This window comes from Macrobrachium nipponense, chromosome 16 (assembly GCF_015104395.2).
Source record: "Macrobrachium nipponense isolate FS-2020 chromosome 16, ASM1510439v2, whole genome shotgun sequence".
In the NCBI taxonomy this organism is placed as follows: Eukaryota; Metazoa; Arthropoda; class Malacostraca; order Decapoda; family Palaemonidae; genus Macrobrachium; species Macrobrachium nipponense.
The window spans coordinates 39,299,797-39,323,828 of NC_087209.1; the positions used below are offsets into that span (position 1 = coordinate 39,299,797).

The following is a 24,032-nucleotide window of genomic DNA, read 5'->3' on the forward strand; positions in this document are numbered from 1 at the left end:
AGCATGCCAGGTCTAGCTAGATTTTAATCTACAGTGTACACTTACCTTAAGGGTTTGGCACGACACATAGAGCAAATTGGTAACTAAAGACCTCCATAAGAAAGCATTTTTTTCTCATTTGGAGTTATAAATTTTCTAAAAGGAAAAAACATTAAAACATGCCAGACGAATCAACAGGCATAGGCTCAATTTGCTTGACCAAGAATGTTATTTGAGTTGATACCATTCTTAGAGGCTATTTTTTCTTTGGCATGATGATTTGATAACTTTAACCATAAAGGAATTATTTGCATACCTTCGAAATGATGCTGTACTTCTAATAAATTTTTAAATGTATAGCATCTTGTCAAATGAGTAGGTTGAGGTCATAGTTATAGCCTATGCTACCAAACTTCATTTTCTTGCTATTACCTACCTGTGAGACGGATTGTTTGATGAGATCATCAAAGAAACCAGGATTTTTTACACATAGAAAAGAAAATTTTTTGACATTAAGCGGAAAAATAATAGTTGTTTTCCACGGTTTGCTTAGGTCTTCCTGAAATTTTCTCACCAAGTGTGACATTTCAGAATGTTGTTGAAAAACCAGTTTCGATACAATACATTTTATTAAAATACGCTAAGGATGCCTCTACCTGGCTAAAACCGAAAAACTTATGCCATAGGAAGTATTTTTCAGTTCTGCCTGTTGCAAAGAATTCTTAAGAATGACAAAGTACACCAGGTGTCATTAAGGATCACACCATGTATTCAAAAGATGAGACAATAAAAAACGTAAAATACTGGTATGGTTGTTGTAAGAATAATCGTTGTTCTGCATATATCTGTTTTTTCAGAATCGAAAAATAATGTTATACAAAATGAGAACCCTCGGTTTTCTCAAGGAGAGGCCACAAAACAGAAAAATAAACGAGGGTTTATCGCCGGAGGCCACGCAGCTAAGATTCTGTTGTAGCCTGGGATACTGCCACCTTTATAAATTTTTCTTTATTTTCATTTCTGTCTGGAAGACTTTCATAAACTGAGTAAAAGGAAGAGCAAAGAATTGTTTTTTTCTGATAGATGTTCTACGAAATCTGTACCTTCTTGTGAAACAACTACAAAATCTATGACGAGCTCTAGCAGAAGTGATAAAGGGCATTTTTTAATTAATGAACATTTTGCTGGTTAGATTATCAAAACCAAAAGACCTTATACCTAATACGTGCATACATACATATATACATAAGTATATGTTTAAATCAGATACGTTTTCTTTATTAGTATACTATTTTTCCTTATGCGTGGAACTGCTAGGTAATGCCAACGTTGCAATGAATTTCAATTCGTTGCATTACCACTAATAAATTATTTTTTTGGCTTAATTCAAGTTAACTTTAAAAAATCTAAAAAATATATAACAATTTTTTGAGAGTCTTATGGTGATAGACGCGAGATTTACATCACAGAAAAAATCAAAATGGTCTTAAAGACAAAATTAACCATATTATCATGATTGTTATTAGCTTAACTGCCAGTGTAGCAAAGAATTCAATTTTGTATTACTGAGAACAGTATACGCGTAATAATCTACGGAAAGAACACGTTTTGCATAGCTGAAACATTTTCTAGTATCTAATAAGTTTAAGATCAAATGACAACGATGATTGGAATTAATAAATTTGGTCTATTATTTTTTATCTTTTAATAAGCTCCTTCTCCAGCCTTAATGGAATTTGTTCGGATATTACAACGACAGGGAAAGTTAGATCAATCACTCAGCGAAGCAGTCTAGATGATTTCATCCACGATACCGTGACAAGAGAAAAATTTCATTTGAGTAAAATTTTAATCTCATTTCCAGAAAGATGTGTAAATGCCTCAGAAGTTTGCGAGCTCAAATGTGCTGGGTTGAACCTACCACAGTAAGCATCTGTCTTCACCCCTGTTCATAGGTGACCCAGCAGGACAGTTCCAGACACGACTGAAATCCTCGTCGTTGGAAAGAGGTCCTATGACCCTAAACCTGTCTGGGGAATGGGCATCCAGTGCGAGCTGTTCAAGCATCAAAGCGGCACTTGAATGCACGCACCAGGTCTGCAAAGAAAGGGTAAAGTTGAAACCGAGATGCGAATACATTTTATTTGATTTGGGAGTTTGTCTGGCTATTAATATTATCTCTACGAAAATTGTCTTGTTCTTTTAACTTTATTAGATGAGCGTCTATTAAATGCTCGTTTTTATGAGACTAATCAGCCAAACTGGGTCGTAAAAGGCAGAATCAACGTTGAATGCAATTGTCCGCCGTATAATGGTCAGTTTTATTAACTCTGAATTACAATTAAATCAAGAGGAACCATGAGAAATTTCCTGTCATTTATAAGTCATCCATCGAACTACATGTCTTTAGGAAAGAACAGAAGTAAACTGAAATAATTGCTTTTATATTTAAAAAAAAAGAAGAATATAGCCTAGAATAATAGTCAAAGAATTAGACTAAATTCCTCTTTCGTTTCTGTCTCGTTAATTATGCTTTTTAAAATAATCGTTTTTCCGTATCATCACACCCTGTTACCTATTAGATTAATTTTCGAGCATGTAACATTTAATCCGAAAGGCGCAAAGTATTTATATAATTTAAGACACAAATGTGAGTCATTTTCCTTTTAAACGTTTAGTGTTTACACTTGCTCTTTTAACTGACAGCCAGTTTCAAATTAATTCTATTTAATATAATTCTTTCCTTACAGTAACCTAAGGATGAATAAAATAAAATTACAATAAAAAAATTAACAGCTGAAGAGGTCAACAATTGTAAGGGTATTAATGAACTAATATTCCAGACAATTCTATGCTACTATATGATTCATACTAACGTAGGCAAACCCAAGATAGAAGATCTGTTCTGAAGTGTACCCTTCCAGACCTGGCAACTTGGGCTCCTCCCCGTGGCGGTCGACGTACAGATTGTAAGCTCTGAAGGCTTCCCGAATTCCACCGTTGTCGGCTATATTTTCGGGCAATGTCCTTAATCCATTTACCTAATCGCAGTTAGGTCAAAGAATAACGCATTAACACGATTCCATAATGACATCAGATTTTTTTTCTTCTTATTTGAGGAAGGATGCACAAACTAAGTAACAATTTGAATGGAATGACAAGTACTAGAAGGGTTGCTCCTATTTTTAAATATCTCAAGTGATTTATGTATAATTATAATGCTTTAGTATATTACGTTGAACTTCAAAAATATTGAAATTTTATGATGCTGAAAATAGACATTGTTAAGGCAAAACATGGTCGTACAATTCTAGATTATACGGAATTATTTCAATGACTCACCCAGTTTTTCTTCGCTTTGTAGCAAAATAACCAGCCTAACCTAAGTTGAAGTTATTTCATTGCTGCGTAAATCTAACACCTTATAATACATAATTGGCCAAAGACGATGATAGCAATCTATTCTAGGATCTTACCGAGACATTTAACCCGACGTCAATCACCTCAGGAGGATAGAATTGACTGTACTGATCCACGAAGCACATTGCTCGTTCGTTGTAAGCCCGAATGGTTTCGTTACTCCACCACTCAGCCAGATTCCCATCCTTGTCATAAAGTCGACCTGCAGAGAGCTTACGTTTAAGTTACCAGGTTCAGAAAATAAATAAATAAATAAATAAATAAATGAATAAATAAATAAATAAATAAATAAATAAATAAATAAATAAATAAATAAATAAATAAATAAATAAATTCCATTTTGGTTAACATAAAATATTATTTGAAACCGGTTTTGAGGAAGCATCAATTTCCCTATCCAAGGTTTTCGACATAGAGGCTTAACAAATAAAAAACCTAGATGACTTTCAAAAAGTTTTAGCTTTTTCAAAAATTCGCATGCTTGGAATAAATTACTTGGAGTTTAACATCCTCTCGCTAATTGGTTAATGAATATCACGAAAAGGGACTTACCAATGCTGTCAAATCCATGCGTCATTTCGTGTCCCATGAAAAATCCAATTCCACCGTAATTAAGAGCAGCAAGACTATCGTGTGCATAATAAGGGTTTTCCAAAATACCCGCAGTCACCGCTGAAAATTCCAAAGATTAACCGTTAGAGAGCAGGGAGTTTTTATTAATGAAACACAAAAGATTTGTCAAGCGAGGGTCACATTTAACTGAAATGGGCTAGCAAGTAAGTAATATTCCAAACACTAACACATACTTATACAAAGACACACACACACACACACACACACACACAAACATATATATATATATATATATATATATATATATATATATATATATATATATATATATATATATATAAATACTATTGTAAATGCAACATTTATTATTCTAAGTCAGCTTTTTTTTCTGTATATTTTATCTTCTGAGCTCAGGTTGTGAAGGAAAGGGCAAACATTGCTGCTTTGCCTCTCCATTTATTTATTCTTACGCCAATAAAAAATGTCTTTCTCTTTTCTTTCCTTCCAAGAATTCAGAACTAAAAGCTCTTTTCATCAACCGTTTGATTATGAGCTTTTGACGTTGCATAGGGAGGGACAACCTCATTTTCAAATGGCCCTTATCGCCAGTGCCTGATAATGTGGATTGAGAAAGCTGGCATCATTTTCTTGATATGTTGGGAATTTTTTTATGTCATCGACCACCCAAGTCTGTCTCCAGACATAGTTTCTTTGTTATTTTTCACTTCGGTTCCTGTTTTTAAATTTTTTACGGCTTCGCTGATGTTATCTAAGAAAGTTTTGTTTGTGAGGTTACCTTCACGATAATCATGAGTTGGTGGCTGAAAAATCTATTGGCATAAGAATGAATGTACGAATCACTATAACAGCATTCATTGTCTGTACCTTCAGACTTCCACCTTGAAAATAAATGATATAATGAATGACAAGATTTAATGATATTTCACACAAAGGGACAAGGTATTAAAATGAAATTATATACACGACAGTTTGTAAAACTTAATCTAATATAAAACAATTACTTACTGATTGCATTGTCTTCAGCTTTATAGTAAGCATTTACAATCGCTGGAGGTAGAGCAAAGCTGTAAATGACAGTCAAGGTGTTAGAAAAAGGATGAAACGATATAACACTTATGTTTAGATTACGTAAACTTCAGTATCTCGCAGACTTCTGTGAATCTTCTTACTTTCATGAAGAGATCTACTCACGAACGAAAAGGTTCTTCTCTAAGGGCCTGGAGTCTATGGAAATCAAACCATCGCCCAATTTTCAAGATGTTGCTGTAGTGTTCCTGACTCGTGATTTCTAGCTGAAAGAGTGTGAAGAAAAATCAGAGTTCGTGAAAACTGGATTCTTCGTTTTACTTAATCTCTGATGTATAAAGATTGTATTTTTCTCTACTATTACTAATTATTTATATTAAAGTATGTGCAAGGGCTAAATTGGAACCATATCATACAGAATTCTGGCTGTGAAGATAATGAATGATATTCAGAGTATGTTTTAGCTAGTTATTATTCGGTGGAAAAGTATTTCACAAGTTCAGGGATATTGCTTATTCATCAAGAAACAGAGATTTGAGTTTTATATGTTAAAACATTTGATCTAAGAACTTTCTTGTGATAAAAGCATTTGTAACTGATCATCAACACATGTAATTTCTATGATAAATAATACGATTATGACAATGATACATACATAGATTAGATGAAACTTTCAAAGATCAATATAATTTTTTTCTTACATCACCGTATGCCAATGTAAGTTCATTGTCATCCAGGATCCAATCTGGGTAAGCTACGAAAGCTTCGATGGCTGCCAATTTGTCCTTGGCTACGACCAGATCCTCCGGCTTCATCCAGGTATTTTCATCCAATAAGGATTCGAAACCAGCTCTTACGTCTTCTACCAGTTGTGATGCCTAAGAAAAATATTTCGTTTCATGACACTGCAGAGAAAAAGAATTGCAGAAGATGGCGAGTTTGCTTTGGTTATTACTTCTTAGATAGATTCTCAAGTTCTTGTAAATGTTTAAATGTTAAGCCCATCACCAGTAAACTTGGGAAATCCCTGCTAATTTTCTAAATATTATTTCTTAATCAATTTTCATCTTTGAAAAGGATTAGAGCTCTATTACTTGTCCTTTTTCTTTACTTTTTTTGTATTCTTATAAATTTTTTGTTTATTCTCGCTATATAGGGATGCTGAAAGAAAGGGTGATAGATGCTTTGTCCTTAACCTTAATTAAAAGGCAGTCTGTATGAAGATGTTTTTTTGACGCACAGCTAAAATGTAATAATTTAGACCGTTCCTTATAGTAACGCATGCATATATAGACCATACCTCCTCCTTAGCTGCTGGAGAAAAGTATCTGCTGACGTAGTCTCTGGCGACGGCAAAGGCGAGATTGATATGAGTTTGCATCAAGCAGTGCGAAGTGCGATTAACCGAATTCCCTCCGATGGCGCTGATGAATTCCAGCTCAATTTCTCTCAAGTATGAAGTTGTCTCCTGAGCCATTTCGTATATCCACCACCAGCCGATGGCATTTGCTGAAGAATATATAGTATTTCCTGCAGAGTGCTTCATGTAAATTTGTGATGGAAGGAATATTTATTATTCAGTTAAGCTTCTTTCCTCCGTCAAGGATATTGAACATTTGTTTATTAGGGTAAATAAGTTATTCATGTTTACCTAACTTACTGACCTGTTAAACCAACCTAGGGGCAGCAAATTCTAAGTAGACCATTTTGTTAAAAAACAACGTGTGGGTGGGTGTTACGTGGTTACTTTAATACCTATAAAATCTGACGAATTTTGGAAAACATTTTCTTTAGGAGGTTTTCTCAAGACGATATACTCTAGAAGACTGATTAACGGTTAAACGTCGCAAGTAAAGGTCACAGATGTTTTATAATTTAAAGTCTTCGTAGTCGCCTACTTATTTGTGATTATGTATAAATTGGTCTCTTTCAGCCTTGTCATTTCGGATTACTTTTGAGCTTTTGATTTACTTCGTTACATTCATCCACAGTTGTTTATTTGATACATTGATATTTTTTATGTTTCATTTGTTCAACTTTTTAAAGCTTTCCCTAAATATTTTTTTCCTCTACCACAAAATATAAAGATTTTTTCTTGATAATGTTTAATGCTGTATCTAGATTCAGATGTTGGATCTTGAAATAATGAAAGTTTCGTTAATGTATAAACAGTTATAACGGTAAATATATTAAATTAATACGAAAGAAAGAAAATAGACAGTTATGACGGTCAAAGACATGAAGATTTACAATTGTTTCATAGCTACTGGGATTAGAGAAAACTAATGTCAGTTCCCTGTTCAGACTCTTTAAATAGTAAACTAAGCACTTCATGAACAAGCATCGTATTTTCGGTAAGTCTTCAATTCCATTAACAAACTGCCGAAAGTGATTCCAGTACAGACTGAACTCATGTGCCCAAAAACTTCAGATTTCATGGAGTTCTTTGGTGTCGATAGGTATCACGGGATTGTTTTCCACTTCCTCGAGTAGATCAGCAATGTTTAGGAGATAGGGCACATTGGAGAAGACACGTAATTGTAATTAGCATGCTATTGTCTAATTGAAGTATGAGAGAGAGAGAGAGAGAGAGAGAGAGAGAGAGAGAGAGAGAGAGAGAGAGAGAGAGAGAGAGACGGGAATAGAAATTTCTTGCGTGACAGACACCATGCATTATACCTGAAACTTCACTGAGCGCCATGATAATGAACTGTTCATTAAGGAACTGCAGAGATGTGTACAAATAGTGCTGCCAGTGTTTCCACATTTGTTCCTCTGATGACTCTTTAAGCCAAGTACAAAACCAAGTATTTCAAGTTAGTGTGAGTGTATATTGAAAAGCGAAATCAATTAATATCACAGATGAACAATCTCGTCACACCACGAAGAAGATAACCTAATCTGTTGTATTCTGTATCTATCCATTTCTTGTCCTGAATTGTAAAGTATACATAGAAGCATACATAGATAGATTTGCCAAAAGCAGAAAACAAAAGACGATTGGGTTCCCGAAAGCAGCCAAATTAATGACTAAATACCTTTATGAGCAGTTTTTAAGTTTGGAAGATGGCATGCATACATTGAAGTTTCTGGCATATTTAAAAGACCTACCGAGTGTACGTGGCTCTGTCGCATTGAGAATATTACTGAGCTCCGACCAGAAAGGTCCATTGAACGACAAAATTGGTTCCTCAGACGTAACAATCACCTCTGATCTGCTAAAAACTTGCTTGAAGAAAGACAACCAGTTGAACTGAAAAAAAAAAAAAAATAATAATAGTTAAAAGCTCGTGAATTTTCTCAGTTTTCTTAATTTAAGCAATCCCCACAAAATAGATGATTCTTTGCTGACAAAAGCTGTGATATCTTAATTGAACATTTGATAAAAGGGACTTAACAACGAAAACAGACAAGTTTGAAGACTACGAGAAAGGAACAATGTTACCTTTCCTGGTGCTCCCTCATCTGTGTATTTCTGAATTTCGGTTACATCTGTTAACCAAACGTGGTCTGTTGCCTGTCCAGCTGCCTCGATCACCATCTGTTAGGATGAAATCAAGTTGCGAAAATTGGCTGCTTCTTCAATTTTTGACCTGAATTATTGGGTATGCCTCAATACCGTTTAACAAAGAATGTGTGTCTCTCATTAATACTTGAAGTTCTGTCAATTTTAAGTCCCTACAGCAAAGAAAGATATATACAACGCTCAGCTAAAATCAGTGAACTGCTTACCTTTGAAAAATCTAACTCAAACTGAATAACTTCATCCACCTGCTGAGCTATTTCCTCGTCTGTAATAGATTGTTCAAGTTCGTCCCTTAAGTATTTAGCGGCTCTGGTCATGAATGTTTTGTAAGCTTCCAAAATTATTGCAGGGGGATTGGCCATCAAACTTACACCAAGGGGTACCGTGCCAGCGTTTAGCTGAAAAAAAAAAATCATAACAATGAAAAGTAACATATGTTGAAGATGGTTATATCTGAGATTTATCAGTAATGTAAATTTTTTTTCAGAATTTTATACAATATATGAAACCCCAATGAAAAGGCAGCTAAAACTACTTTACCCGGACAGAAATAAAAGTGAAGAATACTCTCATAAGTCATGGAGGGAAAACTTACGTAGATAATATTTTCTGTAGTATTATGAAGATTCTTATCAACGCCCACTGCCACGAGAGGAAAAGCATTAATGTCACGGAGATTGACAAGGGCCGTGTGTAGGTCAAAATATGATGAATTCCACGAATCGAGAATCATGGGCAAACCTCCCTGCTTATTCAAACTCTCTGTTAATGATGCTAAGCCTAAGACCTCCGTTGCATCTGTTAAACAGGAAAACAGATATAGATATTATAGCTTTATAATGAACTGGTTTCAAATCCTTATATCAAGTCGGTATAATTTACTTAAACTGAATCCTAAGCAAATTTTTATTTCATGTTTCTGGTCATATGATGCAAAGTAGATGCTGTCCCTTTTCCTGCAGTTCGACCAATCTGTTTCAATTATAGAAAATCTAAATTTTTGCTTATCGTGAATCCAAAATAAGTCACCTTCAGCTGTGATTGCTTGAAAAATAATTTTATAATCCTTTTAAATAGCAAATAATAGTAAGATTTAAACTTACTGGTGTCAATACAAGTAGAGTACATAGTACGAGTCATATGGAGCGGGAGAGGATCACCTGGGCTGGCTTCACTCTCCAAGATCGACATGATTCTTTGGTTCACCACGTGGACAAGATCGTCGTATACCCCAACTCTGTTGATGAATCATTTTAATGGAGTTTATTAGCGAATTAACTTTGCTTATAGAAGTGTTTTAAATTTGGCTAAGAAGAGCAGCAACTATCCTGTTTGAATATTTGGGCAGACTCCCTTAAATCTAAATCATTCTGCTATCACGACCATTGCATCAACATACCTTTCATTTTCTGGGAAAGGGTGCTTTTCCATCCATCCGCCACATGCAAACTGATAGAAGTCATCACATGGATTAACAGATAAATCCATTGCTCCTGCAAGCTGCTCAGCTGTAAAAATGAAAATAAACTAATAAAAAGGAGAGAATTAACTTGCTTGTAAAAATGAGCAAAAGTATGATTTAAATTTTAAATTTCATGTCTGAGAGTTGGTGCAAATTAACCTTCATTATGATGATGAATCCGTGAAAATTCTTTTAATGAACTTCAGTTAGCTGTTGATGTTAAATAAAAATAAGAAATATACTTCAAAGAACTCAGTTTTGGAAATTTGAAGTCTATCTGAATCGCGTAAAAAGATCACTTATAAGAGTATATTTCCCCTTCCAGGAAGTATGTGTTATTCAAACATACTTCAGTGAGACAACTTTGTCCATTTCTTGACTCATATGGATTGCATAAAGAGTCTGTTCTTTCCATAAGAGGTAACAACTGAAGGAACGTACAGTTAAGGAACGTGGATAGCTAAGTAAGACAGAAGTAAAGGATAAAGGTACCGAAGAAGCACTACAGTATTGCCATGGAAGGGCACCTTTCCAGGAACTGACTTACTTAATTTACTGGAGCACAGAAAGATGAAGAGCCCCAGAGTTTAGAGCAAGAAAATGAGCAATGATAGTCACAGAGTTACAAAGAGGCAATGGAACACAGTCCAGCAAGTCTGACTTTGTACTCCTAACAACAAAGTGAAAAGTGACCTTTCAATTGGCTGGTGCAAGTTAAGCTTTGGAAATAAATGTTGGTAATATGGTTTCCCATTAGACTATGTCGACAGAGGGAACAATAAGTGTGATTCACCTAAATATGCAAAGATAGGTAGTTTTTAAAGCGTCTGAGTTGTCAGATGCAAAATAACGAGAGACCTGGAATTTATAATTGACAGCAAAATAAGATAGAAATATGTCTGTGGACCAATAGATTAGCATATTTGCATAGTTATAAATGCTTTATATTTCTACAAAAGCAGCTTTAAAGTAAGCCGATTGAAAAAATTCACTCTTTCGAAGACTAAAGAATGGTGAAAGAACTGGAATAATCTTACAGGAAACTAGAATTGAATCTACAAAAGGATAGGACATTACCATATGCGGGAATCGACAAACAATAAAAAGATACATCTAGTTCACTGAATGCTGAGACACGGTTAGCTGACAATGACGGCCTACAATTAGGCTGAATTACTGAAAATTCTAGTATCAAACCTGTATGTCTGGTGCTAAAACAATTTCACATCGGAAAGATGAAAAATGTATTCGTAAGTAGTAACAAACCAAAACTCTATTTTTATTTTTAATAGAAATATTGAGGCAATGTTTAAAGATATGCAGGTGAAGCTTAATTTTATAAAACTTACCTGTGCAGTCTAATTCAGGTGATTACCTTCACAATAGAATCTTTGCTAGTATACAAAAATTATGCCAGTTAATGCCGAAAAAAGTTGACCAAATTTGACAAAGATTACATTATAATGAATTATGAAACTCTTATCGTAGGAATAGTCATTACATATAGCTTAGTTTACAAACATTATTGCTATTCCTCACGTAAATGTTTTACGTAAAAAAATAGAAAATTCACCTGTGGAAAAGAAAGGCTATAAATATATATTGTACGATTACGAATAATAGACCAAGGATAACCTTGCACCCTTCAGGAGGATTTTATATATAAAATTCCTAAATTATACAGGTAGAGTATTTGGGTTAAATTAGTTAATTTCCCACTCAAAAGGAAATAACATCAACGGAGTTCAATCCTGGAGTGTAGTATAAGATATGATGCAAACTATGCATGAATGGTCCGGATAAAGTTATTCACGCTTCAGAAGCTTAGAGATTTAAATGGAGATGATCGCAAGTCATGCTAGAATTTATTGAAGAGAGTCGAAACCATTATCACTAGTTTTGTGGTTTTAATGCCTTTGAATGGAGATTTTTTAGAATAAAAGATTAAACTGTTCTTTAGCAGGCATTGTTGGTTGGTTTACTAACAAGACAAGCGTTTTTTTATATAAAAATGATCTCACCACTCAGTAATCTTGCTATTAATTGTTTTGCACTGGACAATTTTAATTGCATTTTTTTTATTTAGAACATTTGAAAACATTATTACCAGTTTCTCATGATAAGTATTCCATCAGCTCCCTTTTTCCTGATGTGATATGTAAAAATATTTTTCACGAATTCACAAAATATAAGCACAAATATATAACGAAGAAGCAGATTTAGCAGATCGTCCTAACAAAGTAAAGCAATGACTTGTTTTCCCGCTCCTCTTGAGAAAGGACATATTGCATCGTTTCATGGGACTGGCTGACTACCCGAAAATCCTTTGGGGATTGAATCGTTCATCAACACAATTCCAGAGTTACTCACTAAAACTATTGTCTGCAAAATCTGCTTTCTTTAATCTGGAACCAAAGTTGTTAAGTGAATGTTCATTTTCTCCTGTAAGCTACTAAAACAAAAGGCAAACATTCCTGAACAGTTTGCGATGTATACAGAAAATGTTAACACTTGTAGATGCTGTTACAGCTAACAACTATCAGATTTTAAAATACGATACCTTATATGTATTTTCAGATCCTTTTCATCAGTGACAACCTTTAACCCGTGAAATGAGCATGAAAGATTTGACGATCTTTTGACAGAATTTTAGAATTTGGCAAATCTCATGAAGATTTAAGAAAGAACTCTCGTGCGGATGAAATAAGTGATATTGCCGGTATGCTTATGTAAATCGTGACAACATTTTTTTTTTACACCAAAACTCCGTTGGAAAGTGCTTAAACCTCTACTGAGCTTTTACGCAGTGTTCCAACGCCCTTCATATGCTATTGTGTGTTTTTTTTTTTGCAATTCCCTTTAATTTTATTTCTTGCCCTCTTTTCCAACATCACTATTTTTACACTGTTTCAGCAATAGAGGTTTCTGTTCGCTGTATTTGCAGTAAACGAAATGGAACTAAAGATTCCTTGCATGGCCACAGGTTACCTGAGCTGAAATGCTTTCTGCCTTTTATATTTCATCCCTTCTCTTTGGTTTCTTCCCAACTTATCTTGCTCTAATTTTCGATTTTCATCCAAGAAAAGTCTTACTACGCGGATCTCGCAAGAGTCTAGAAATACTACCCTGCTTTCTTTGTAAACTAGCCTTAAATCAAAACAACAGTAACAACAAAAATCAAATAACAATAAAAATAATATTAAAAGCAAAAAGTGATTGTAGTAAATGCCGCAATTACTTTTGGTATTAAATATTCAAGGGCAATTATTGAACACTTTACATAACAAGTGATTGCACTAATCTCTTTAATAATATTTGTTTGAAAGATGGACTTATAATTCACGTTTTTTTCTTTTTTAAAGATCAACAATTTTAATGAAGTACTGATTTCATGTACAGCCTGGATACATTAAATGTTTGCTTGGAAAGCTTTTACTCGTTAAAGACAATAAGCATTTGCTAGGTTGCAAAGTACATACAAAGAATTGTAATCAGCCTGAGAGTACAGACTTCAAGATCATTGCATGAGTGGGGAAAAGTAAAGATTATAGACCATCATGCAGGGAAATCCATCAATATAGACATGATTCGAGTATAACAATATGTGATAAAAAATAAATACCGCAAAGACATCTCAAAATTAGAGTAATCGCAGGACTAAAAGAAAAAATTTCAAGATATTTATATAAAGAGCAAATGATATTCATAATAAAAAAACATGACTGAGCAAAGAAAACAACATCGATGTCAGAAATTAAAAGATATTCACGATTAATAATTCAATCAGGTGCAAAGAAAAAAAATTATGCACAGCAAATGAAAAGAAAGAAAACCTAGGATTATACAGTTAGGTAAACCAAGAAATCATTGATGCCAGTAAGAATGACGAATGATTTCAGAGCAACTAGACAGACAGCGGGAATGACTCACCAGCTGTCAAGCAAGCTGGAGTGGTGCAGAAGTCAGTGTCATTCCCTCTTTTCTTTTCCGATGGTTCTTCGAAGTTTATATTATTCTCTCTTGAAAGGATTTCTTCCGATGGGGTGGGCGTAGATTTTGATATCTGAAACGAAATCCCAAGGATTGAAGGTCTGCAGCAAACAAGTAAAGGACTGAATAACGTATCTCTTCATTTAAAGCTTGAATTGTTTATCTATCCGTTTCCTGTGGTGTATGAGAGATTCATTTTTCTCATATACTTCATATACCTAACGAGAAGATGAACCAAGTTTAAACATTTTGTTTAAACAGAGACCCCTCTGTTGCTTTTCCGTGAACTTTCTCAGATGTCAGAAAATAATCCTAAATTAGCCCGCCCATCTTTTCTTGGAATAAAGTTTCGAGTATCGAGCTATTCATAATTACCCTATATCTGTAACAATCATGTCTCAAGAGATAAATAAATTATTGTTTAATAGCCTAATCGTTTTAGGTGAATACATATGAATCCATTTCCCTCCACTTATAGTTTTCTTTCCTTTGACTTTACCTTTAATTCTTAAATCAGATACAATTTCCCATCGATTTTCACCACTATTATATATAAAGAAATAAATATGTGATCTGTCTGGGTCTAAATGGCAGGGGTGAATTTTATTTCCTTCCCATTATGATTTCCACTCTAGTAGCTCGATTTTTAATTCATAAATAAATCGTAGTGATGTATGTACATTTTCCCATGGTCACACCCACAACAATGATAAGTTTCTTGTTCAAGCTGAATCGTTTTTAGGTCCACAGAGGAATGAATCCCTTTCCTTCCTTTTGACTTTAGTTCTCATTCTTGCTAATCATACTTTTAATTGCAGTTTTCCATTTCGGTCGTGTCCTTAAAATGAAAAGCTTGTAATTAAAGTTTGATCAGTTTTAGGTGCACAGAGATAAATGACTTTTCATTGTTACCTCTTTCTTTTAATTTAGCCATAATAGTCGTTCTATTTCTCTTAAGTCATACCCTCAGAAATAAAACTTTTTTTGTTTTTGAAAGTTTGAGTTTTTTTTTTATATGAAAGTGTTAAACGTTTTCGCCTTCCCCATATAATTTCTTTTCTTTTACTTCAGCTTCAATGGTCAGTTTTATCATAGTTCGCTATCCATTTTGTAATTGTAATTATATATCCTTTTATTTTCTTTTTGATTCTTAACTCAAACATAATTACCTATTTACTTATCCCTGGATCTTATGCAAAGAACTAAATACCTTTTCAGACAAATGAAGATCTTTTTTAGGTGCGTAGAGATGAACTGGAATGTTGGACATAGGCCGACGGAAACCGACTTCCTGGACACTCCCTCGGGCAACGTTACTCTTTTGCCATCCTGAGCCTGCATTGACAATAGTTAGGTCATAGTTGTTGTTCTAAATCTCGTTGGTAAAGTATTTAGTGCATCATTTAGCAATCTTAATGTCAGAGGAAGGTTTGTATTGTTATGATATGTACCTAATATAGCCAATCAAAATGTTATTGCAATTCAGTGACTTCAAAACACAGCAAGGTAAAAAGTAGAAACAAAGAAAAATATATTAGACTATCAGTGATGATCACCTTAGAAAATAGTCAGGAAAGGCATAATCGAAGCAACACTGATTTAATTTTTGATTGTGGTCATTCTGTCGAACGTTTACTGTCTGGTTTTCTTTAGTCATTTTAAGAGTACCACATCATTAAATTCACTAGTGTAGAAGAAATGACATAGTAAAAAAATGCCGAGTACTAGTTAAAATAAAACAGGATATAGCTAAAATAAATTCCGTTTTATATCTATGCTAACATGGTTCTTGTTTGGCTGAAGTATGACTGAAGTTCCTGAGCTCTGAATGCAAATGGATAATGCTGAAGGTAAGGTAATACATATTTTAGGTAATTCAGATAATGTGCTTTGTTTTAAATCCGTTTAAGTAAAAAAAAAAAAAAAAAAAGTAAATTGTAACTGAGCGAAATGTACATACATATGCTTTATAACTGACTGCTGGAAAATTTCATATATTAAGAAAATCCTATTACTTACTTGATAAAAAAACACCCAATGTGCTGATCACTGCTATTGCTGCGATTAGGCCTACGCCGAAAAAGATCTTAAAACTTCTTCTGCAGTGAATAGTAGGTGTCCTAGAATTTGAAGATGAAGGATGAGTAGTCTTGCATATCAGTGAAAAAATATAAGTTCATATAATAACGTAAATTTTAAGATTCCTAGGATTGTTGAGGAAACACTATATCAGTGGTCTCATAAAATCTAATTTGGCACAACGTGCATATTGTTATTATTAAAAAATGATGCAGTTTCCTTAAAAATGCTGACTTTTCGTTGTTTTTTTTCCAAATTTTTTGTCGGAATAAAATCATTACTAACCTGAAAAAGGAATGAGATGACATATATAGATAAACAGATAGATTATAGATGAGACAGACAGACAGACAGAAAATAAATACCTGGCAGAAGGTTGTCCTTCCTCCGTAATATGTAAAGACGATGGTACATTCTGAAAAAAGAGAGAGAGATAAAAAAAATGGATCTCTTATTTGTTGCTTGCACTAAAAATTATAGATTTCCAAACACAGGAAATTCTATTACGATACATTTCACCTTGTTAGTACATTAGAATTTTCCTAACTGGTTAATTAGTTTAAATTTTACTAAGAAACCATATGGATAATAACTTTTCTGTGGGTCGGTATTGCAATAAATAAATAAATAAAAATATAGGTATTTTAATCAAACATGTTTTGACAAAGTCATTTATAGCAGATATTCTGTAGATATCACTGAATGTATGACTTTCTCTTTAACCAAAAAGATTATCATAACTACCAATCCAATTTCTTGTCAGGCATTGCGCAGGAGAAATCCCCCAACTGGGTGTTATTTTTCTCATAATTTAAACTACTAAAGCTTCAATCAATTAGCTTCTAATTTACAGGTACCTGAAAACAGGAACGCAATGTCATTGGGATAGATAAGATATAGATATAAATATAAATAACCACAATATATCGAGTTATGTTCCTTTTTGCTGGTCAATTTTGTCTGCTCTATAAATGCAAACAATGATATTGAAAAATAACAAGATTGGGCTTATCTGCCCAAAGACTCATCAGTAGATAAGATAAAGGGTTTAAAAGTCGAAATTTATCTTTGGGATGTGATATTCTTCTGTATTTTTTATGTACTTAATTCTTCTCTAATTTAAGCTTCAGGCTATGGAACCTAATGACTTTATTCTGTTTTGAAGGGTCCTTTAAACTTTGAACTAAAGATAAGTTTGTATCACAAACAACCACGTGAGAACTGTTTCATTGTCCGTTCAGGATTCTTTCTTGAAAAGATTTATAGATAAATAGTTAATTAACTAATATAAATCTTTGAATGACTTATGGAGTCAACCGCATAAATCGGTTGTCGTGTCGTGGTGTCGTGGCATACTACTCAGATGCCGCGAGGTCGTTCTGTATTATAGTCAGTTACAGCTGCAGTGTGAGGTCTGCAGTGGGAGGTTGAAACCAACATTCTTTGGAAACTTGAATTTCAATTCAGTGATATGACCCCTATGTGCTTGTTCCGTGTAAATAGGTTTCATCTACTGAAATAATAATAATAATAATAATAATAATAATAATAATAATAATAATAATAATAATAATAATAATAATAATAATAATAATAATAATAATAATAATATCGAAAGTTTCCTTATAGTCAACCACTGCCATTAGGTTGGTTCTCCTTCTCTTACCCTTCTTCATTCCCATTTTGTCTATCAAGAGTTGGTCTTTTGTGCCCCTACACTTCCTTTGCAGCCTTTCTGAAAATATATGGGGCAGAGGAAAACACCATCAGCTTCTAAAAAAATACAACGTACAACTGAAATACAGTACTTCGTAGTAATCATAATTTCCATGACAAAAGTCCTGGGGATGATGGATGCTGGGTACCAACTCAAGAAAGGAGGCAACAGAGTTAGCCATCTGGTGGTCATAGACGACATTAACTGAATGGTAAGAACATCAAGGAAATAAATACCCTAATCTAGACTGTAAGGAGTATATCTGGGGACATCAGGATTGGAGTTTGGAATACAAAAATGTGTCTTTGTCAACATAGGAAAGGGCAAAGTGACAAGAACTGAAGGGATAAAGCTACCAGATGGGAATAGCATCATACACATAGACGAGACAGGATACAAATACCTGGGAATAATAGAAGATGAATGTGAAACACCGAGAGATGAAGGACAAGATCAGGAAACAATATATGCATTCAGGCGATACTCAATTCAAAACTCAACGCCGGAAACATGATGCAAGCCAAAAACACATAGGCAGTACCAGTACTTAAATACAGCGCAGGACTAGTGTAGTGGAGGAAGGTTGAATTCCGCAGCATAGACTAAGAAATCATGATTTGACAAACAAAATAATGACATTACCTAAAACATCGATACTTACACACACAAAAAAAAGGATTGCAAAATGAATATACCTTATTGGCACAAACCTTGCTTAGGTTCAACGATTCTGAGATTTTAAGCAAGATAAAACATACCTGAAGATTTGTGTGTTCTTTCGAACTGGCCATCTCGATAACTGAGTGCGTTAGTGACTTTCATATCGTTAGGTGTAATCTTATCGGAACCGTTTATTTTAGGAACGTAAATGATTGTTATACTTTAGTTTGATCTGAGATTAACGAAGTGTGGACTGCAAAGTGACAAACTCTACTGCGTATTCTGCTTAGTGTTACGATACGGAACTTCCTTATCGGACAAGTACGAAGTTGGAGTTGGAATTTACAATTGATAAAAGAGGAACGAAATTAAAGATAAATAATTTATGTCTGCTATTGCATGCAATTTGCGTAGGTTTGGTTCATGGCCAGAAAGAATTTTTCATTAAGAAATATAAAAATAAATATAGTTTTCCGTCACATCTCAGGAGAATATCATTCTCCTAAAAACTTTTCATAGCATTAATAGTGTAGATACTGAAGACAAAAATCATTAGAATTCAATGTGAAAGTTTCCCCTATAAAAATGAAAGATAATCTATTGTAGTAGATAAACGAGTCAGAAAACTAGGATATCCGGCTATGATTTTATTTTCGTTAAAAGTGGGAGTGAAAGACGCAAGCGAATAGTTAACAGGGAAAGCAAAGATTTGGCAACACAAGGGAAAGGGCATGAGAAAGAATGACTAATGAATGCTTAGAGAAGGATGAGAGGAATAACAAACGATTGAGTATTTATCTCTCTCTCTCTCTCTCTCTCTCTCTCTCTCTCTCTCTCTCTCTCTCTCTCTCTCCTCTTCCTATATATATATATATATATATATATATATTATATATATATATATATATATATATATTTAATCTACCGGTCACTTTTTTACCAGATACATATGCCATTGTAATAGCCACAATGCTCTCTTAACTTCTTGAATTCTTTGCTCTTTTCTGGATACGTTTGTCACTACTAAGCCTGAAGATCCAAGTTGTGATGTCCAGTACCGGGAAACGAACCCAGGTCCCATAATCACAAAGAGGTCACGTTTCCGACCTGACCAAGAGCAGGATTAAAAGTCTACTCCCTCCCATACATACATCATATACCTGTCGTTTTCAGATATACTTATTTGAGCTGGAATAGACCCATCCTCACCATCGTAGCCAAGTGGGCAATCATTTTTATGGTTTTTTTAGGCTGAAATATATATGTAGAATCTACTGGTCACTTTTTTACCAGATGTATATGCAATTGTAATAGCCATAATACGCTCTTAACTTCTTGAATTCTTTGCTCTTTTATGGACGTGCTTGTCACTATTAAGCCTGAAGATCCAAGTTCAAATTTCTTCAAATTTCTTTGAACTTAGAACTTCAGGCTTTGTAGTGACAAGCACGTCCATAAAAGAGCAAAGAATTCAAGAAGTTAAGAGGTATTTGTGGCTATTACAATTGTACGTATATATATATATAATATATATATATATATATATATATATATATATATATATATATATGTATGTAGGTTGTATAGGTATATTATATAATATATAGTATATATATATATATATATATATGTATGTATATATAAAATATATATATATATATATCTATATATATATATATATATATATTATATATATATATATATATATAATAATAAAGGAGCCCATAGAAACACCAAAAATTGAGAGAAAAGTACCATATTTCAGAGACTGCTGTCTCCCTCTTCAGGTAGATGAATGAGAAAAGTTTACAGAAAAGGTAGTATTTATACCAGAAGTCTATCCACAGGCAAGCCAATTTAGGTCACCCCTGCTGATAATCTTCCTTTATGTGTTCTTAAGCATTGGTTGAATGAAAATCTTGTCGATCGTGTCTGAAAACCCATGCTCCTTTTGAGATGTTCATTACCTGCCTCTCTTTATTAAGACTGATTCCATCATATGACTCTTGTACCGGCAGTTGCTGCTATAAACTGCCGGTACAAGAGTCAAAATGATGGAATCAGCTTAATAAAGAGAGGCAGGTAATGAACATCTCAAAAGGAGCATGGGTTTCAGATACGATCGACAAGATTTTCATTCAACCAACGCTTAAGAACTTTAAACGAAGATTATCAGCAGGGGTGACCTAAATTGGCTTGCCTGTGGATGGACCTCTTGGTATAAAATACCACCTTTTCTGTAAACTTTTCTCATTCATCTACCTGAAGAGAGAGACAGCAGTCTCGAAAATATAGTATTTTCTCTCTATATTTTGGTGTTTTTATGGGCTCCTTTTATTAGATGGAATTCTGTTGTAACAGAAAATTTTTATCAGTCATATATATATATATATATATATATATATATATATATATATATATATTATATATAAATATATATATATATATAATATGATATATATATATATATATATATATATATATATATATATATATATATATATATATATGTATGTATATTATATATATATATATATATATATATATATATATATATATATATATATATATATTATATATATATATATATATATATATATATACATACATAACATATATATATATATATATATATATATATATATATATATATGTGTGTGGTGTGTGTGTGTGTGTGTGTGTGTGTGTGTGTAATGTGTGTGTTTGTGTATGTGTGTATAAAGTATAAAAGGCCCATTAAAACACTCTGGTTTAAAGCTAAGGACTATATTTCAGTGGACTGACTCCCACCCTTATTAAGTAGTGAATGACCAAAGAAGTTGCATTTGCGAAATATATAGTGGTAGATATGCCCTTAGGTGATGCCTGGGGTCACAACCATGGAACTATATGCATGGAATGGACATGCGTGAAACTGCCGTCCTCAGCATGCAGCCATTGCAAAGTGCGGAGGAAGCTGTTAAAACAGAAACGTAATGACGCCAAAGAAGACAGCCAGTGCTTCGCCATTAACTTTACAAACTACAAAAACAGATTCTCTAAACAACATGACATCGCTTTTGACAAGTAAGTTCAGTTTTTATATGCTTTTTAGTAAGTATCGCCTGACTGCGGGCATTTAATTTACTTTGATTTATGCTATTATCATGTAGCCATGCTCCACAGTCAGGCATTGCAGGATAGAAACATTCGCCATAAATGCAATAAACTTGCTGTCTTCAAGGGGCAGTAATATTCAGTGTTATGAGTTCAGCTCTCGTACATTTAGCATAAAATTGTCTACAAATTCTGTAATTTAGTGGTGAGCCAACCTGTATGACAATGCCTACCTCGCCATATTGAAGTGTGATCTATTAATTATCCATGATAGTATTTTGTCATCTATGACATTTGTTGCATTATGTTAAAGTAAATTTAGTAGTAGACATTATCCAATTAGTTATTTCCGTTTACATGATAATACATTTAAAATAGACCTAAAATTATTAGTATTAATAAGACTGACATTATAAGTGATCTGTAAAAATAAATCTACAATATTTCTTTTTGTAATAATGCCTGATATAAGTAAACAATAAGCATAAGTCAACATAATTACAACTTAAGTCCATGACGTCACATTGATAGGGTTAATCCTTAGGATAGCAAGGTAATAAGACTTAGTTAGTGCATAAATGCAAAGTAGAGTATAAAGACTTTGATATTTAGAAGGACATTAAATATAACGGGTTCAACAGACTTTAGTGGTAAAATTTATTACACATCCCCATGGCAAAGACATGAAATCACCCAGTTTTAGCATATGCGTGCTTCATTAGGTTCATTGAAAAGTGTTTTTCAAGAGCTTTTAACCGATGATAGATTTATTAAAATTTATATTGAAAAATGTGGAAGATTACAGTAAAAAATGCAAACCCAGGTACAATTCATATCAGGATATCTTTACATAACACACTGTAGCGCCGTATTTTCTACATGCTTAATTATATGCATTTAAAATGAATTTTCAAAAGCTTTCCAATGAACCTATATTCATTAAAATCGGTGGAAAATTAAGGACAACAGAGTGAAAAAAGTATCTGCAAAACTATGCTTTAATAGCTTAATTCAGGATCATCTCCACCTTTTCCTTTAGGGCCGCGCAGTGATAACCAGCGTCAATACACTCATACCTGCAGGTCCATATCCTGTTTACGTATAGTTCCAAGGTCACAGCTAGGTCGATGTTGGTTCTTTCAGTTGTCTTAATCCACTTGATTGTTGCTTAAAGGAACATATCATCTATATGGTCTTGTTGTTTTATCAGTGAAGATTCTACCATCTGACATTTATATCGACAGCTGGTTTTGTATAAAATTTGGGATGAGTTCCAATCCATGGTATGGTTCAAGTTATTTATATGATGGAAAATTGCCGAACTATTTTGTCCATATCTAACTGAGCGCTTATGTTGAGCTAATCTTTCCAATAGAGATTTCCTGTGAATCCATAGTATGACTTATCATAATCCCTATAGGGGATTTCATAGACTCCTACCTCCTTTGAAACTGGTTTCTGCAGAACATTAATCAATGATTTCCTTAATGTATTTGGATAAGTGAAGGCAATAGGGTTTGGGTGGTCTAATGTTTGTGATCGCTCATAAATTATTCACTTTAAGGATTATGATTTTTTTCGTGAAATTTTCTTTCAATTAAAGGCCAAGGTCTCTGTCAACTAAGCTACACAAGTCATAAAAGAAGTTGGAACCTAACTGCCTCACATACCAGTGTGTTTTCCCCAACTTCCCGACTCAACAGTGACCTAATTGACAGCATTTCATTCGAATCATGATATAAATAAACCAACCACCATCATGTAAGGAAAAGACATATAAAAATTTCTGACTCACATCAGGATTGCTTGTTGAAGATTTCCTTTATTACACACACACATACACACACAACGGAGCCAAAGTGATAAAATGCACAGGGAGCAGGAGCAGGAACAAACATGGCGAAGTACTGCAATCTATTCCAACAGTCAGCTTTTGTTTCCAGAATTTTAAATCTAACTCCATTTTTATTTTTGTATATAGAGCCGTCTCCCTTACGTCTAACTGGCATGTCTTTCATAAAGAAGTTACCTTTCTTTTAACACATTTTCCCAACAACTGCTTACCCACCAAGCTCGTCAACAGGATTTTATACAAGGTTCTTAATAAAGAGTTTTCTACTAACACCAAAGAAATAAATATTCCAAAGCCTCCTTTTTATGCTCGATTCCCATATTTACATGATGATTCCTTCAGGGCCGAATTTACAGCTATCGTACAAAAATGCTTTGGCTCATTAAATGTAAAACGTATTCCTGTTAATCAACTCATAATTGGTTCCATATTTAGATTTAAAAATCGTTTATTTCCCCTCTTGTCCTCTGGTATAGCGTAAAAATATTCTTGTCCCAGATGTTAGTCTGGGAACTTACGCGGGTTCTTCTCAGAGGATGATGAGGGTTCGCATAGGCTGCCACTATCAAATCCCGAACAGTCCAGTATACGTGAACATAGTAAAATAATGTAAAGCTCCCATTAAATATGA

General features: G+C 33.7%; 1 protein-coding gene across 1 annotated transcript; it reads right to left on the reverse strand.

Annotated features, from left to right (window-relative positions):
- Window positions 1-1,669: 1,669 nt before the first annotated feature.
- LOC135195679 (neprilysin-1-like) lies at window positions 1,670-18,653 on the reverse strand. Its single transcript, XM_064222068.1, has 19 exons — window positions 18,552-18,653; window positions 16,442-16,491; window positions 16,017-16,117; window positions 15,208-15,332; window positions 13,938-14,070; window positions 9,945-10,053; window positions 9,649-9,782; window positions 9,141-9,343; window positions 8,752-8,943; window positions 8,465-8,560; window positions 8,131-8,272; window positions 6,320-6,528; window positions 5,721-5,897; window positions 5,185-5,285; window positions 4,999-5,057; window positions 3,952-4,071; window positions 3,456-3,601; window positions 2,856-3,020; window positions 1,670-2,076 (listed from the first exon to the last, which is right to left on the reverse strand). The coding sequence occupies exons 1-19, from the start codon at window positions 18,582-18,584 to the stop codon at window positions 1,897-1,899; spliced, it is 2,475 nt and encodes an 824-aa protein (XP_064078138.1). The 5' UTR covers window positions 18,585-18,653; the 3' UTR covers window positions 1,670-1,896.
- Between the last annotated feature and the right edge of the window lie 5,379 nt (window positions 18,654-24,032).